Source organism: Taudactylus pleione, unplaced genomic scaffold (genome assembly GCF_031769625.1).
Source record: "Taudactylus pleione unplaced genomic scaffold, aTauple2 ptg000086l, whole genome shotgun sequence".
Classification (NCBI taxonomy): domain Eukaryota; kingdom Metazoa; phylum Chordata; class Amphibia; order Anura; family Myobatrachidae; genus Taudactylus; species Taudactylus pleione.
In genome coordinates this window covers 11,805,858-11,818,659 of record NW_028284488.1, presented here as the reverse complement: position 1 = coordinate 11,818,659, position 12,802 = coordinate 11,805,858, and the positions used below count along the sequence as shown (strand labels likewise).

The window sequence follows — 12,802 nt, the reverse complement described above, 5'->3', positions numbered from 1 at the left end:
TTTCTAGTGGCTCTCATTCACTCCTGTATGGCAGAAATACTGACGTCTAATGTTATACAGATGTGTTCTCATACACTGTTGCTCGAATAGCCCCTCTCTGCATACCAGATACCAGGCGACTCGGCCGCGCTGAGTGTCTTTTTCGCTCAAACTGTGCATCTTATTTGCATGAATAAAACAACTGGGAGCAACAAAACTACTTTGCTAGATCATACAGATCAATTTGATGTGAAACATTTTTATATCTGTGTGTGAATGATGTATTCAGTGGCCGCGGCTTTTTTTCATGGTCCGTTGTGCTTCATCTGTGACTTTGTAAGGGCCTGATTCATTATGGATTGCTATTGCGATCGCAGCTGTGATTCTGCACGCATTCCCACTGCGAAAGTATGCTAATAAATGGTATTGCAATGCCGACGCAGCCTAATACTTTGCAAGTCTGCGAAACCATCGGTAACATCGAGTACCATCAGAGCCTCACACACACTTGCACAAGGTCTGACCTTACTCAGGAATTGCTAATCTCTTCGCACGCAGTGAAAGCCCAAGCTCAATATGGCATTGCAGTGGCTAATTTATGCACGCCCCTGTAACAGCATTCAAACGGCGCGCCTGTGTTTCGCCAACCACCCCCCCATCACCACCCGTAAATGGTCACTTCCTGTCAATCACTTTGCAATGGGTCTGCGTAGTCACTGCGATCGCAGTCCGATCACAGTGGAGCCTTCATACGATGCATAAGCAAGCGCACGACACAACAATCGGACGATTGCGCGAGTAATCGCAGTTGTGATCGGTAATGATCAGGCCCTAAGTGTTTACAACTAATTCCTGTGCAGTTAAAGTTGAGGCTTTTGATGTGGAAGGGTAAACCCTGGTTGTGTGTCCCAGGATTGCGAACCTGGTGGCAACCATTGTTGAACCCAGGACCAACCTGGATACAAAGCAGTAGTGCACTTTGGGCCTGATTCAGACTACCCTTCTGGGGCCGGCCCCACTGACATCACTAGTGATGTCAGTGGGTGTGCTTTTGGCTCTGATAGAGCCAAAAGCACTCCTGGGCTTGCGGCAGCGAGACCCTACCGCAGGGTCTCGTCGCAATCCCGATGGTCGCAATGGTCTTGACCATCGCTACCATCATTTTGGCCGCTCGCATAAGCTGTGGGTGGTCACCCACAGCTATGCGAGTGGCCAGGAGGCCGCTCCATTTTTAGGTAGGAGGGCCCTGATTCTGAGCGAGCGCTCTGGTCAGAGCGGCCGGCTCTGAATCAGGCCCTTTGAGTGGTGTTTTGCTGCTTTGCTATTCGAATAAGTTTCAAAATTTAAAGGTAAAGGATAAGACAGTATGCTACATGCAGGGCTGTAGAGAGACTGGCTGGGCCTGGGTGCTCCATAAGGGTGTGCAGTTGTGCCCCTCAGCCAAGGGCAGATCCAGATCCAGCTAGAGAAGAGATTGTTACTGCTGATCAGTGTCTCCCCAGCCCAGCCAACGCTGCTGTGTACTGGGCTGTGGTGTGTGTAGGGAGGCTGCTACTAAAAAAGCCTCCCTACACGCACCACAGCCCAGTACACAGCAGCGTTGGTTGGGCTGGGGAGTCAGCCAGACGGGAATTTCTTCCCACTGGAAGCACGTTCCATCGCGACCATCGGGGCTTGCGACGAGACCCTAAGGTTGGGTCTCGGCAACCGCAAGCACCAGGGAGCTTCCTGCTCTGATCGAGCAGGAAGCTCCCCACTGACATCAACATCGACAGCCGCCCCTTTTGTAGTGAGCTCCGTAGCGAGAGAATTTCTCTGTCGCTCCGGGGCTTGCGCGGGTGCAGGGCCTAAACATCGACCCGGTTGCGAGCGCTCAGCGCTTGCGACCAGGTCTAAATGAGGTCCAATGTGCTTAACCCAAAAAATTTTTTTTAACAAGAAACCAATATCTCAACAGCATTTGTACACTTTCCTATAGATTGTAAGCTTGCAAGCAGGGCCCTCTTACCTCTATGTCTGTCTGTTATTACCCTGTTTTGTTCTATAAATGTTTCCAATTGTAAAGCGCAACGGAATATGCTGCGCTATATAAGCAACTGTTAATAATAATAATAATAATAATAATAATAATAATAATAATAATAAAAATAATAATAATAATAAATAAGCCTAAATTAAACCAAAGTATTATTGTTATCAGAGATTTTCTTTGATCTGAAAACAGTAACATTTATAACATCTATATATCTGTTTTTAAGCTATTCCAGCTAATATCACCAAGCCATAAACACAATGCAAAATACCAGAAGGTAGAAGCATAGCTGAACATCACAGCGTGTACATACCCATAGTGTTTGTTCAGACAAGCGCACTGCAAGAATTTGCTCACATTGCATTTCAAACAGAACTCAACATCAGAAAACTACTCTGAAAATTTGTGCTACCATCAGAATGGTTAATAGTTGTTACAGCATGCATCTGCTAGATGAGTGACAGGGAAGGCATCTGATAAGGGTTCCATACAAAAGGTTAACAAATAAAAGGTCGACAATGATTTGTTCAACACCAGGTCGACATGTAAGAATGTTGACATAACAAAAGGTCAACAGTACATAAGGTCAACATGTTCAAATGGAATTGAATTGCCTACACTTTTTTATTTTTTTTAGGGTTAGGGTTAGGTTTAGGGTTAGGCACTAACTGGTGGGTTAGGGCTAGGCACTAGGAGGGACAGTAAGGGTTAGGCACCAAGGGGATGGTTAGGGTAAAGATTAGGGTTAGAATGAATACCAAAAAAGCACGCGTCGACCATTTCGATGTCAACCATTTCCATGTTGGCCTTTTGAACCTGTCGACCTTTTGAACCTGTCGACCTTTTATACCTGTTGATCTTCTGTACTGTTTAACTTTTGACATGTCAACATTTTGGTATCAACCAAATTATTGTCAATCATTATTGTCCACCTTCACACCCCAAACAGGTTGTGACTTGCATTTTGCTCTGCAGCTTGCAGTGCAGCATATGTCCTCAAATCATTGGTCATTGGTCAGGAAACCCTGAGTTTTTGAACCCAGGTGTGTAAGATGGCTCAGCGGTCCAACTTGCTAAAAAACACCAGTGTCATTTAAAAATAAACAACATGGATGAAACTAAGTACAACTGCGGCAAAAGCCTGAGAGCCTGATTCATGGCCGGACGCTCTTTCAGAGCGCTCGCTCTGAATCAGTGCCCTCCCTCTCTTTTTTTAGAGCGGCCTCCTGGCCACTCGCATAGCTGTGGGTGACCACCCACAGCTATAGCGAGCGGCCAAAAAGATGGTCGCGATGGTCAAGACCATCGCGACCATCGGGCTTGCGACAAGACCCTTGTGGTAGGGTCTCGTCTGCCGCAAGCCCTGGAGTGCTTTTGGATCTATCAGAACCAAAAGCACTCCCACTGACATCATTTGTGACGTCAGTGGGGCCGGCACCAGACGGTAGGCGTTCCCATGGGAACGCCTCCATCTGGGCAGCCACGCCCCCGGCACGCCCACCAAAGGGGGCGTGCTGTCACTCAACATCGACAGCACGCCCCCTTTGTAGCGAGACCCATAGCGACGGCTTGCCCCTCGCTATGCGGGTTTCGCGCATGCATACGACGGAGCCGGGTCCCTCGTACGCATGCGCACTTGGCCAACATCGACCAGCTTGCGAGCGCTCGCGAGTGGGTCTGAATCAGGCCCTCAGTCCTTGACCCCCAAGTTACCAATCAGAAAAGTCCACTGAAATTGCCTCTCTGCCTCCAAATTCTTTCTGTGGCTTTTGGTAGCCATCATGACGTATACACACAGCGACTCGCGTGCATGTGCATACTGAAAAAAATTGTCCGCTTGCGCCCGACATCGAAACTGCATCCACCCCTGAATCAAGCCCAATGTGTTCCATGAGAAAGTGGATGTACCTTAGCACCTTTGTAAAGCCGCAATGTAAGGGTAATTGGTAGCAGATTTTTCCTTTATGTTATCCCCGTTGGAGACCAAAAATTACAAAAAGAAAATACACATTGGGGGGAATTCAATTCAGTGTTATGGAGAATAGATGCGGGAGGGAGCTCCCGCAGCTATTCAATTCAACACGCTGTTTGGGCAGGCAAAGGATTTCTTCTTGCACCCCCCTGTGGATGCGAGGAGAAATCCGCCAAAAGTGCCGGGCACACAGCTGTTTGCCGGCTTAGCACGGCTCTAACAGCCACGCGCCCGCCACTTTAGTTGGAGAATGCCGGTTACCGCGCCTTAACACCCAGGTTAAGTCGTGAGAACCGGCATTCTCTGACTTACCTGCTTCCTGACAAGGCACACAGTGCATTGAGTTGAATAGCTGCGGGAGCTCACTCCCGAGGCTATTCATCATCGCGCTGAATTGGATTCCCCCCATTGTTTGGAACATTGTTGTAAGTCAGAAAATTGATAACAATTATACTTACCGTGCGGGTGTAATAAATACACTTTGGGCACCATGATGGCGGCCTTACCTATTACCCGCTATATGCACACACTGGAAGGCAAGGAGGACCTAATGCCTTTACCTGCAACTAGTCATGGACCTAATGCCCAAAAAGAAAGCACAATGGGGCTGGGAGACCTAGGGTCTTTGGGCAGTCAGGGGCAGATCTTTAAATATGCATTGGTGGTCAAGCAGTGCCCATTATGATAAAGAGTCACTTACCTGATGCAATGGGCATTCTCCGGTATCTGACGGTTACTGTCCTGTTTACAGAAGGTTGACTCTTGCTTCTTTTCGGCAACTTCCTTCTTCTACTTGCCGGTAATGTCTCTTCTTGTGTTTGGTACAGCCTCCTCATTCCTCCCTCTCCAGGGTTGCACTGTGGGCGGCACCGTTGCTTCTGGCTAGCAGAGTACCTGAAACGGCAATCTGCAACCAGAATCACTGCTGCAGCACCGCTGGAGCATCCTTTAGACTCTCCAGATAGGCAACCTGCAACCTGTACAGCTAATCGGCGCATCCTCTGTGTTTACCCATCTGTGCAACGTAACGACGTAATGGACGTGACACTGGACGCATTTGACACATGTTAAGGCCCCTATACATCAGCAATCTGAAAACCACAATTGAACAATTTGAAGATTTATTGCCCGATTTTAGGTTTTCCCAATCTAGCAATCTGCGCCCATACATTACAGATCTTTTTCAGTTATGTGCAGATCGATTGCAGCAAACACAGATCTGGCAATCTTGAAAGGCCCGTTCTGCAAATCTGCTGATCATGTCCAAACACTAGCAATCTACAGCCCCAATCCATCTGTAAAATCCAACATGTTGGATAATCTGATTTAACAATTCCAATCACTTTTGGGTTGCAATCTGCGATCTTTGAAGCCCATACATTGCAGATTTTTATACACAATCGATTGCAAATTGCAGAATTGAAACAATCGATTGCTGATGTATGGGGGCCTTTAGATAAGGGACATGTATGAAATACATAGGTTCTGTGGCAGACTAAAACCAGGTGAAATGGAGATTTGAAGTCAGCCAGCCCCAGACTGTGTAATTAATATGAGTCTCTTAAATGGATGATCTAGCAATCCTAGATGGGAGGTATTTGGTTACTAATAGGATATTTCTTCTTTAAAATGGCATGGGAAGCCTATGTTATGGTACAGGGCAGAAGGGATTCTAGTTGCCTGGTAACTACTTATTCATGATATGTATGGCATGTTGGCATTGTAAATGTGGCACAGTTATGAATAACATGTACCGTTTTTTTTTCCAATTGTGCAATAATTGCTTTGAAGTGAATTCAGATATATAAACATATATATTATGTATAATGTAGCTATAATTCTTGTGCTGGGATTTTCAGAAGAAAACTCAATTAAAATGACCACCTGCTTTCAAGGTACTTGAAGCATGTATCTTACACATTGTCTTGTTTTTAGCAGTAATTTGTACGATTTTCCATGATAAATCAGAACATACATAATTTCAACAGCCAGTCTTCTTTTAGAAATGTTATATGTGGAATTTTAAAATAAGGGTTTTTATTTTGGGGCGTGTTAGTTCCACTTTAAGAATCTGAGACCTTCCCACCGCCCACAGCTGGGATTGTTTAATTTGCACAAGTGCTGATAGTTTTAGCTGGGAGCAGGCACTAGACAGTCTTCTTGTTCATTTTGTTTGCAGCAGACTACGAAGCAGGGAAGAAAATGGTTAGTGATGAAGTGGATGCAGTGTTCTTTTACAACTGTAGTCTTCATTTTATGTTTGTTAATGCATGTAGCTCTGAAGGCCTCAAGTGTGTGTATATAATGCTTTTCTCCAAGATTACCTTTGTTTTTCAAATATGGATTATATGGAGTTCTGCAAACTTTAATTTGTCACTGCATTATTTATATAGGTTTGGATTAATATATAGGTTGGTGTAAATGTTTATTGCTGATTTTAATAATGCTGGGTTTTAGGTTAATAACTGCTTAATTCAAATAATTTCCATAAATATCAATAGAATGAGTAATGTATGTACATTATTGGCAGATCTATAGTGAGGACAACTGATGCGGCTGTTTCTGGTCTTGTTTGGGGTGCGGCTGTAGATTCTTTCATGACTTAAAAAAAAAATATATATATATATATATATATTTATTTTTAAGCAGTTACCTGTGCATGTATGTGTGTATTTTACTAGTTCAAAGATGATTGCTTCTACGAGTTGCAGGTTCTACTGTCCTGACATTCAGTACAATTTATTTAGTAACTGTTTCTTATATAGCGCAGCATATTCTGTTGTGCTTTACAATAGGAAACATTAATAGAACAAAACTGGGTAATAGACTGATCTATAGGTAGGAATGGCTGTTCTCATACCTGGGAGTATCTGTGGTTATAATGCTCCTGGTTGATATCTTTTTATTTAACAGCGGGAGTGCCTCTCTGTACATATTGGCCAAGCAGGAGTGCAGATGGGCAATGCCTGCTGGGAGCTGTACTGTCTAGAGCATGGGCTCCAACCGGATGGTGTTGTTGCTCCCGAGAAGGCCAAATTAGTGGATTCATCTTTTGGAACTTTCTTCAGTGAAACTGGTGCAGGCAAACATGTGCCACGGGCTGTAATGGTTGACTTGGAGCCAACTGTTATTGGTAAGTTTAGAAAACAAATTAAATGTTCTCTGTTACCAGCATTTGAAATTAATTTCCAGGGAAACTTTTCTGCAGGTATCTGTAAGCATGTGCATCAGAGTATACTGCAGGTAACATCAAGCCCCATTTCATACTATACTACTTTTGAAAGAGCATTTCAGGGAGATTGTGAAAGCAACTCCTATAAGCGTGACATACTAATGTAGACCTGTACTGCTGCATCTAAGGTATGTCATAAAACTGATTTACATCCAAATGTAAACGAGCCCCAAAGCAGTTAGTAAGAGCTATTTGATGACAACGCACTGATACATTTCAGAAAATACATATAGCCATAGGGATCATTGGGGTAGATGTGCGAAGAAACTGTATCAGCGCATGTTATGTGCGCTGATATAGCTCCTCCCCGATGTATGATCGGGGCTCTGGGCGGTAAATGACAGGGGCGCTATGCACCCCTGTCATTATTGGCGCTGCTATCTACAAGATAGCAGCGCCGAGTGGCAGGGCCATGTATGAACTGTCATACCGCATGACTGTTCGGCTGGCTGTAGCTGTCGTTATCGACAGCTACAGCCTGGCGCTAGCCTATCCCCACAGCAGGGACAGCGCTGTTCATGCTGTAGCGGCTGCCGGCTCCAGGAGTGCACGAGGGGATCTCGCGATACTTGTGAGATCCCACGCATGCTCAGTGGAGCCGGCCGGGACAGAGACACAGCGCGTCAGCACTAGGCTGATGCGCTGCTGTCTCTAGTGGGTAGCACCGGTGGGGGGAGTTAACGCTCCCCCTCTCCGGCCGATGAGATGTTCTTGCATCTTATCGGTAGTGCTTCCTGCTTTGCCTCGGTAAAGAGGCGAAGCGGTATAGCGGCACGTTAAGTGCCTCTATCGTACAACTATGCCCTATCTTGACATTTGTACTAAATCAAACAGCAGCTAGTTCAGGTTATTTATAGAAATTGTCCATAGGGTAGGGCTAGATGTAATAAGCTCTGGAGAGTGTTAAACCACCAGCCAATCAGCTCCCAACTGTCATATTTCAAACACATCTCCCCAAATGTGTCTTATGGTGAAATCTAATATTTTTATTATGAATGGAGTGGCTGTACAGACTTCTCAGTTTATGTGAAATAAAACTAATATTTCACAGTAACACTTTTGTAGAAGCCAGGGTTGGGTACAAAGGTCCCTAGTTACTACAATCTGCATTTAAAATGCAGTTGTAGTGTTTTATTTACAACTAAATGTGCATTGTGTATTTAGGAAATATCACTTGGATGTAACATCCCACAGTGGCAAATGCAGGATTTTGAAAGTGGGGTTTCCTAATAAATATTATCCTCCCACCGCCCACGCCTGTGAAAAACATAAAGCAGGCACCTGGCATCTAAACATTATCGTGACCTCCCACGATAATGTGGCATCACATCTAGTAACTAAGTAACTATTATTCTCCCACAACCCCCTAGGAAAAATATACAGCAGACACATAAAGCAGTCGAATGGCATAATTTAATACATATTCCTCCCTTGCCGTGCCACTCGCCTGCCCGTACCCCCCCCCCCCCAGCATATACAAACAGCAGTCAAATGGCATAATTTAATAAATATATTATCCCCGCACTCCACCGCCCGTCCGCAAGACCCGGTGCCCCTCCCTCCGTCCGCATAGACACACGGCACTCCCCTTATACAGTAAAAATCTGGCTGCGTGCACCCCCACCAATGTCTTCTGGCTCCAGGGCTCTACAGCGCTGGCATTTGTAGATGCTGGACAGTGTCCAGGCAGCAGGCGCTCTCATCCGATCATGGTGCCCCGGCCTATCAGAACTGACTGGGAGGGGCTTGCACACTACAGCTCCCCCTACAGCTATCCCAAGCAGTCTCTCTTAAAATAAATAAATAAATATTTTGTTCAGCTGCTCGCTGGCTGTGAATCAACAAGCAATGGGTTCTAGGTACACGGACCCCCCCCCTGCGTGCGCAGGTGATCCACATGCAGGAACAGAGCTTGCGATAAAGCTCCCTTCTGCACACTCCTCACGGTATTTTTGCAGGAAATTCATGTTGGGGCCATGCCATTGTGCCAGGGCCTCAGGTTTGTATGCGCAGTTGCTTAAAAAAAGCAATCTGGAAAATGTATATTGAAACTCAGTATTTTCTTTTTCTTTTTTTTTATTTTCAATATCTCTTATGTCTCTCGTAGATGAGATAAGAACTGGTGTGTACCGTACACTGTTTCACCCAGAACAGCTGATTACTGGCAAGGAAGATGCAGCAAATAACTATGCCCGAGGTCACTACACCATTGGAAAGGAGATAGTTGATGGTGTTATGGATAGATTACGTAAAATGGTAAGTTGTAGTTGCTCTGTTTGTGTTTTACAGCCCAAAATGGCTCTGCTGCCGGCTTGGATAACTTATTCAGAAACTGCCAGAGAGCCTGAAGATCCAGCACTTGGATATCAGGGATGGCATAAATAGCATCACAAGAAAGGCAATAGGCCTACAATTGGTTGATTTTGTCTAGGTCTACTGATGCACTAAATGAACAAACCAAAAAACCCTGGCTGACCTCATACCTCCTAGTATTTGTAATTTACCTATATACTTGCCAGAGGTTGGTCGGGCAACATATCTGCCAATCATGTGCTGGATAAATTAAAACTTTAATAATGTGATGCACTGACTTTAATTCTGTAAAATTTATACTTTGTTGCCAAAAACTTTGCTGTAATCAAATCTGTTACAAAAAGGAAAGTTGTCTTCCAGTTTCCTCATCAGTCTTTGTGCAACATTCTCACACACACACACACACACACACTCTTTTTGTTTTGTGCGTTGGATTTGGGACCTTGGGGTACAGCATATCTAGTCTTAAAAAGAGAAGTGCCCCTGATTAAATTTGGTCTCTGACCTTGTTTTACAGAGTATACAATATTATTCCACCCTTCTGAACCAGGTCCACATGGCTACCCCAGTAACACCTGAAAATAATTATTCTCAAGGCCATTGTTAACAAAATAGAAAATCCCTTTCAGAAAACTCCATTCACACTGCTGCTTGTTCTTTCCATGTTTAGGTTACTATGGTAGGGGAGGTTAAAAAAAAATGTAGACTAGAAAGAGGAATCTATCTGCATGAAATCTGTCATAGGTTTTCTTGGGAACCTATTTAGGGCACCATTTCCTGTACTTGTTGAAAAGCTTAGTATTTATACTACTTTAAAGCTGGGTACACATTCCACAACCTGTGTACCCAGCCAATCCATGATGAAACAGATGACCTATCATGCAGTCCATACATGCCAGCCATCTGGTAATGTTACCCCCTCCCCCTGCCACATCCAAATGCATGGGGTCATTCCTCATGTTGACAGAATGAGCAACATATATGGTAGATCTGTCAAAGCGATGTACGACCATGCATGGGCCAACATTGTGCGTACGCACTTAACAATTTCAACAATAGGTCAGCCCAATCCACCGGATCGGGTGACATATTGTCTAATGTGTACCCACCTTAATACAGTGCTAATGCCAGTCAATTTAATGTACTTTTGCATCATATGTAAGGTTTATGGACATCTGTGACAGGAGAAATAATGCTGCATTAATGTAAATGTTCCTGCTGACACACAGGACATTTGGTTTAAAAATTCAAAGGGGGCAAAAAGTGTTAATTGCAAATTGTTAATCTTCCTCCGGTCACCATAAAGCATCATATAATCAACATTGTGATCCAGGATTTTTGCAGTGGTGTTTTCTGTAATTGTCCTCAATGGCCTGAATAAATAATGCTTAATAGTGTTCGGTGATAATGTATATCTTTTCTTAACTATCTATTCCAATAACCTTTTGTTACTATGTTGTGTTTCAGTCTGACCAGTGCAGTGGCCTTCAAGGATTTCTAATCTTCCACAGTTTTGGAGGCGGCACAGGTTCTGGTTTTACTTCACTGTTGATGGAACGTCTTTCTGTTGATTATGGAAAGAAGTCAAAGCTCGAGTTTTCGGTTTATCCGGCTCCACAGATTTCCACTGCAGTGGTAGAGCCATACAACTCTATTCTGACAACCCACACTACTCTGGAACATTCAGACTGCGCCTTCATGGTAGACAATGAGGCAATCTACGACATATGCAACAGAAACCTGGACATTGAGCGTCCTTCTTATACCAATTTGAACAGACTAATAGGCCAGATAGTCTCTTCTATTACAGCTTCATTGAGGTTTGATGGTGCATTGAATGTTGACTTAACAGAGTTCCAAACTAACTTGGTACCTTATCCTAGAATTCATTTCCCACTGGTCACCTACTCACCCATAATATCTGCAGAGAAAGCATACCATGAGCAGCTGTCTGTGCCAGAGATCACAAATGCTTGCTTTGAATTTTCCAATCAGATGGTGAAATGTGATCCTCGACGTGGTAAATACATGGCTTGCTGTCTGTTATATAGAGGTGATGTGGTACCGAAAGATGTCAATGCTGCAATAGCCGCAATTAAAACCAGGAAGTCCATCCAGTTTGTTGACTGGTGTCCTACTGGTTTTAAGGTGGGAATTAACTACCAGCCCCCTACTGTGGTCCCGGGAGGGGACTTGGCCAAAGTTCAACGTGCCGTCTGTATGCTGAGTAATACTACAGCTATAGCAGAGGCCTGGGCCAGGTTGGATCATAAATTTGACCTTATGTATTCTAAGAGAGCATTTGTACATTGGTATGTGGGAGAGGGGATGGAGGAAGGAGAGTTCTCAGAAGCAAGAGAGGATATGGCTGCTTTAGAAAAGGATTATGAAGAGGTGGGAACAGACTCTAATGATGATGCAGATGAAGATGATGAATACTGAAGTCTAATTTGACTTTGTTTTGTCCATACAGCATTTTAGATCCAGTGGAGCTCTAGAATGAAAGTGTAGGCAAATTATGACCTTTATCTAATATGTGTAATATTTAAAAACAAAAAATGTAATATTTAACAAGATTGCAAACCCTTCTGCCTGTTTCTGAATGCAATTCTACTACTGTTCACTGATGTTGCTAATAAAAAATGATCTTGACCTGCTGTCAAAATTATTTAAAGGGACATGCGTATTGGTGGTCAACATACCAAATTTGTGCTGCACATGTATTTTTGTTCCTCACTTCAGCCTGTTGGGTGGTGCTTGAATAAGTCTAGGTGGGCACCATAGCCCAAATTAACTGGCACTCTCCACTTTCAAGTTTGATAATAGCTTACAGTATCTTGTTGCATTATTTTGGCCTGTATCTAGCTGTTAAAAAGGCCTAGATATAGAGCGAAACATGGGAATAAAGACCCCCAACCCCCTCTAACTACGCTGATTCAGAATAGTTCAAAAGACCAAAGAACCCTTTTTAACATAGAAATGTGGTCATTAGCACATGATCTTTATTAGTAAACTTATACAGTACTGTATGTTGTAGAGCTTACAACACTTTAAACATGAATTTACTTCTAACATGTGTGAAATACTTCTTGGGTATCGAACCTGCCCTTGGAAAATCTTTTAATTGGTATAATTTTCCTTAATCTTGCATATATACTTTTTTACCCAAGTGTGGATATTTCTGCAGTCACAATTGTCACTGAGATCAGGGGTGGGATGCACCAAACGGAAAATGCGGTAAAACCCCTGTTTCCGTATGCAGCAATCTCCTGGC

At 43.9% G+C, this 12,802-nt stretch overlaps 1 protein-coding gene across 1 annotated transcript; it reads left to right on the top strand.

Annotated features, from left to right (window-relative positions):
* The first annotated feature begins 6,083 nt into the window (after positions 1–6,083).
* LOC148529162 (tubulin alpha chain-like) lies at positions 6,084–12,180 on the top strand. The gene is made up of 4 exons (XM_088468700.1): positions 6,084–6,188; positions 6,897–7,116; positions 9,323–9,471; positions 10,996–12,180. Exons 1-4 carry the CDS (start codon positions 6,186–6,188, stop codon positions 11,968–11,970), a joined length of 1,347 nt encoding a protein of 448 aa, XP_088324826.1. The 5' UTR covers positions 6,084–6,185; the 3' UTR covers positions 11,971–12,180.
* Positions 12,181–12,802: the final 622 nt, after the last annotated feature.

Bases quoted from the DNA above. Each gene is read 5' to 3' on its own strand.
- LOC148529162 (XM_088468700.1), top strand. The intron at 7,117-9,322 runs GTAAGTTTAGAA...TGTCTCTCGTAG, and splicing joins CTTGGAGCCAACTGTTATTG to ATGAGATAAGAACTGGTGTG. The intron at 9,472-10,995 runs GTAAGTTGTAGT...GTTGTGTTTCAG, and splicing joins TGGATAGATTACGTAAAATG to TCTGACCAGTGCAGTGGCCT.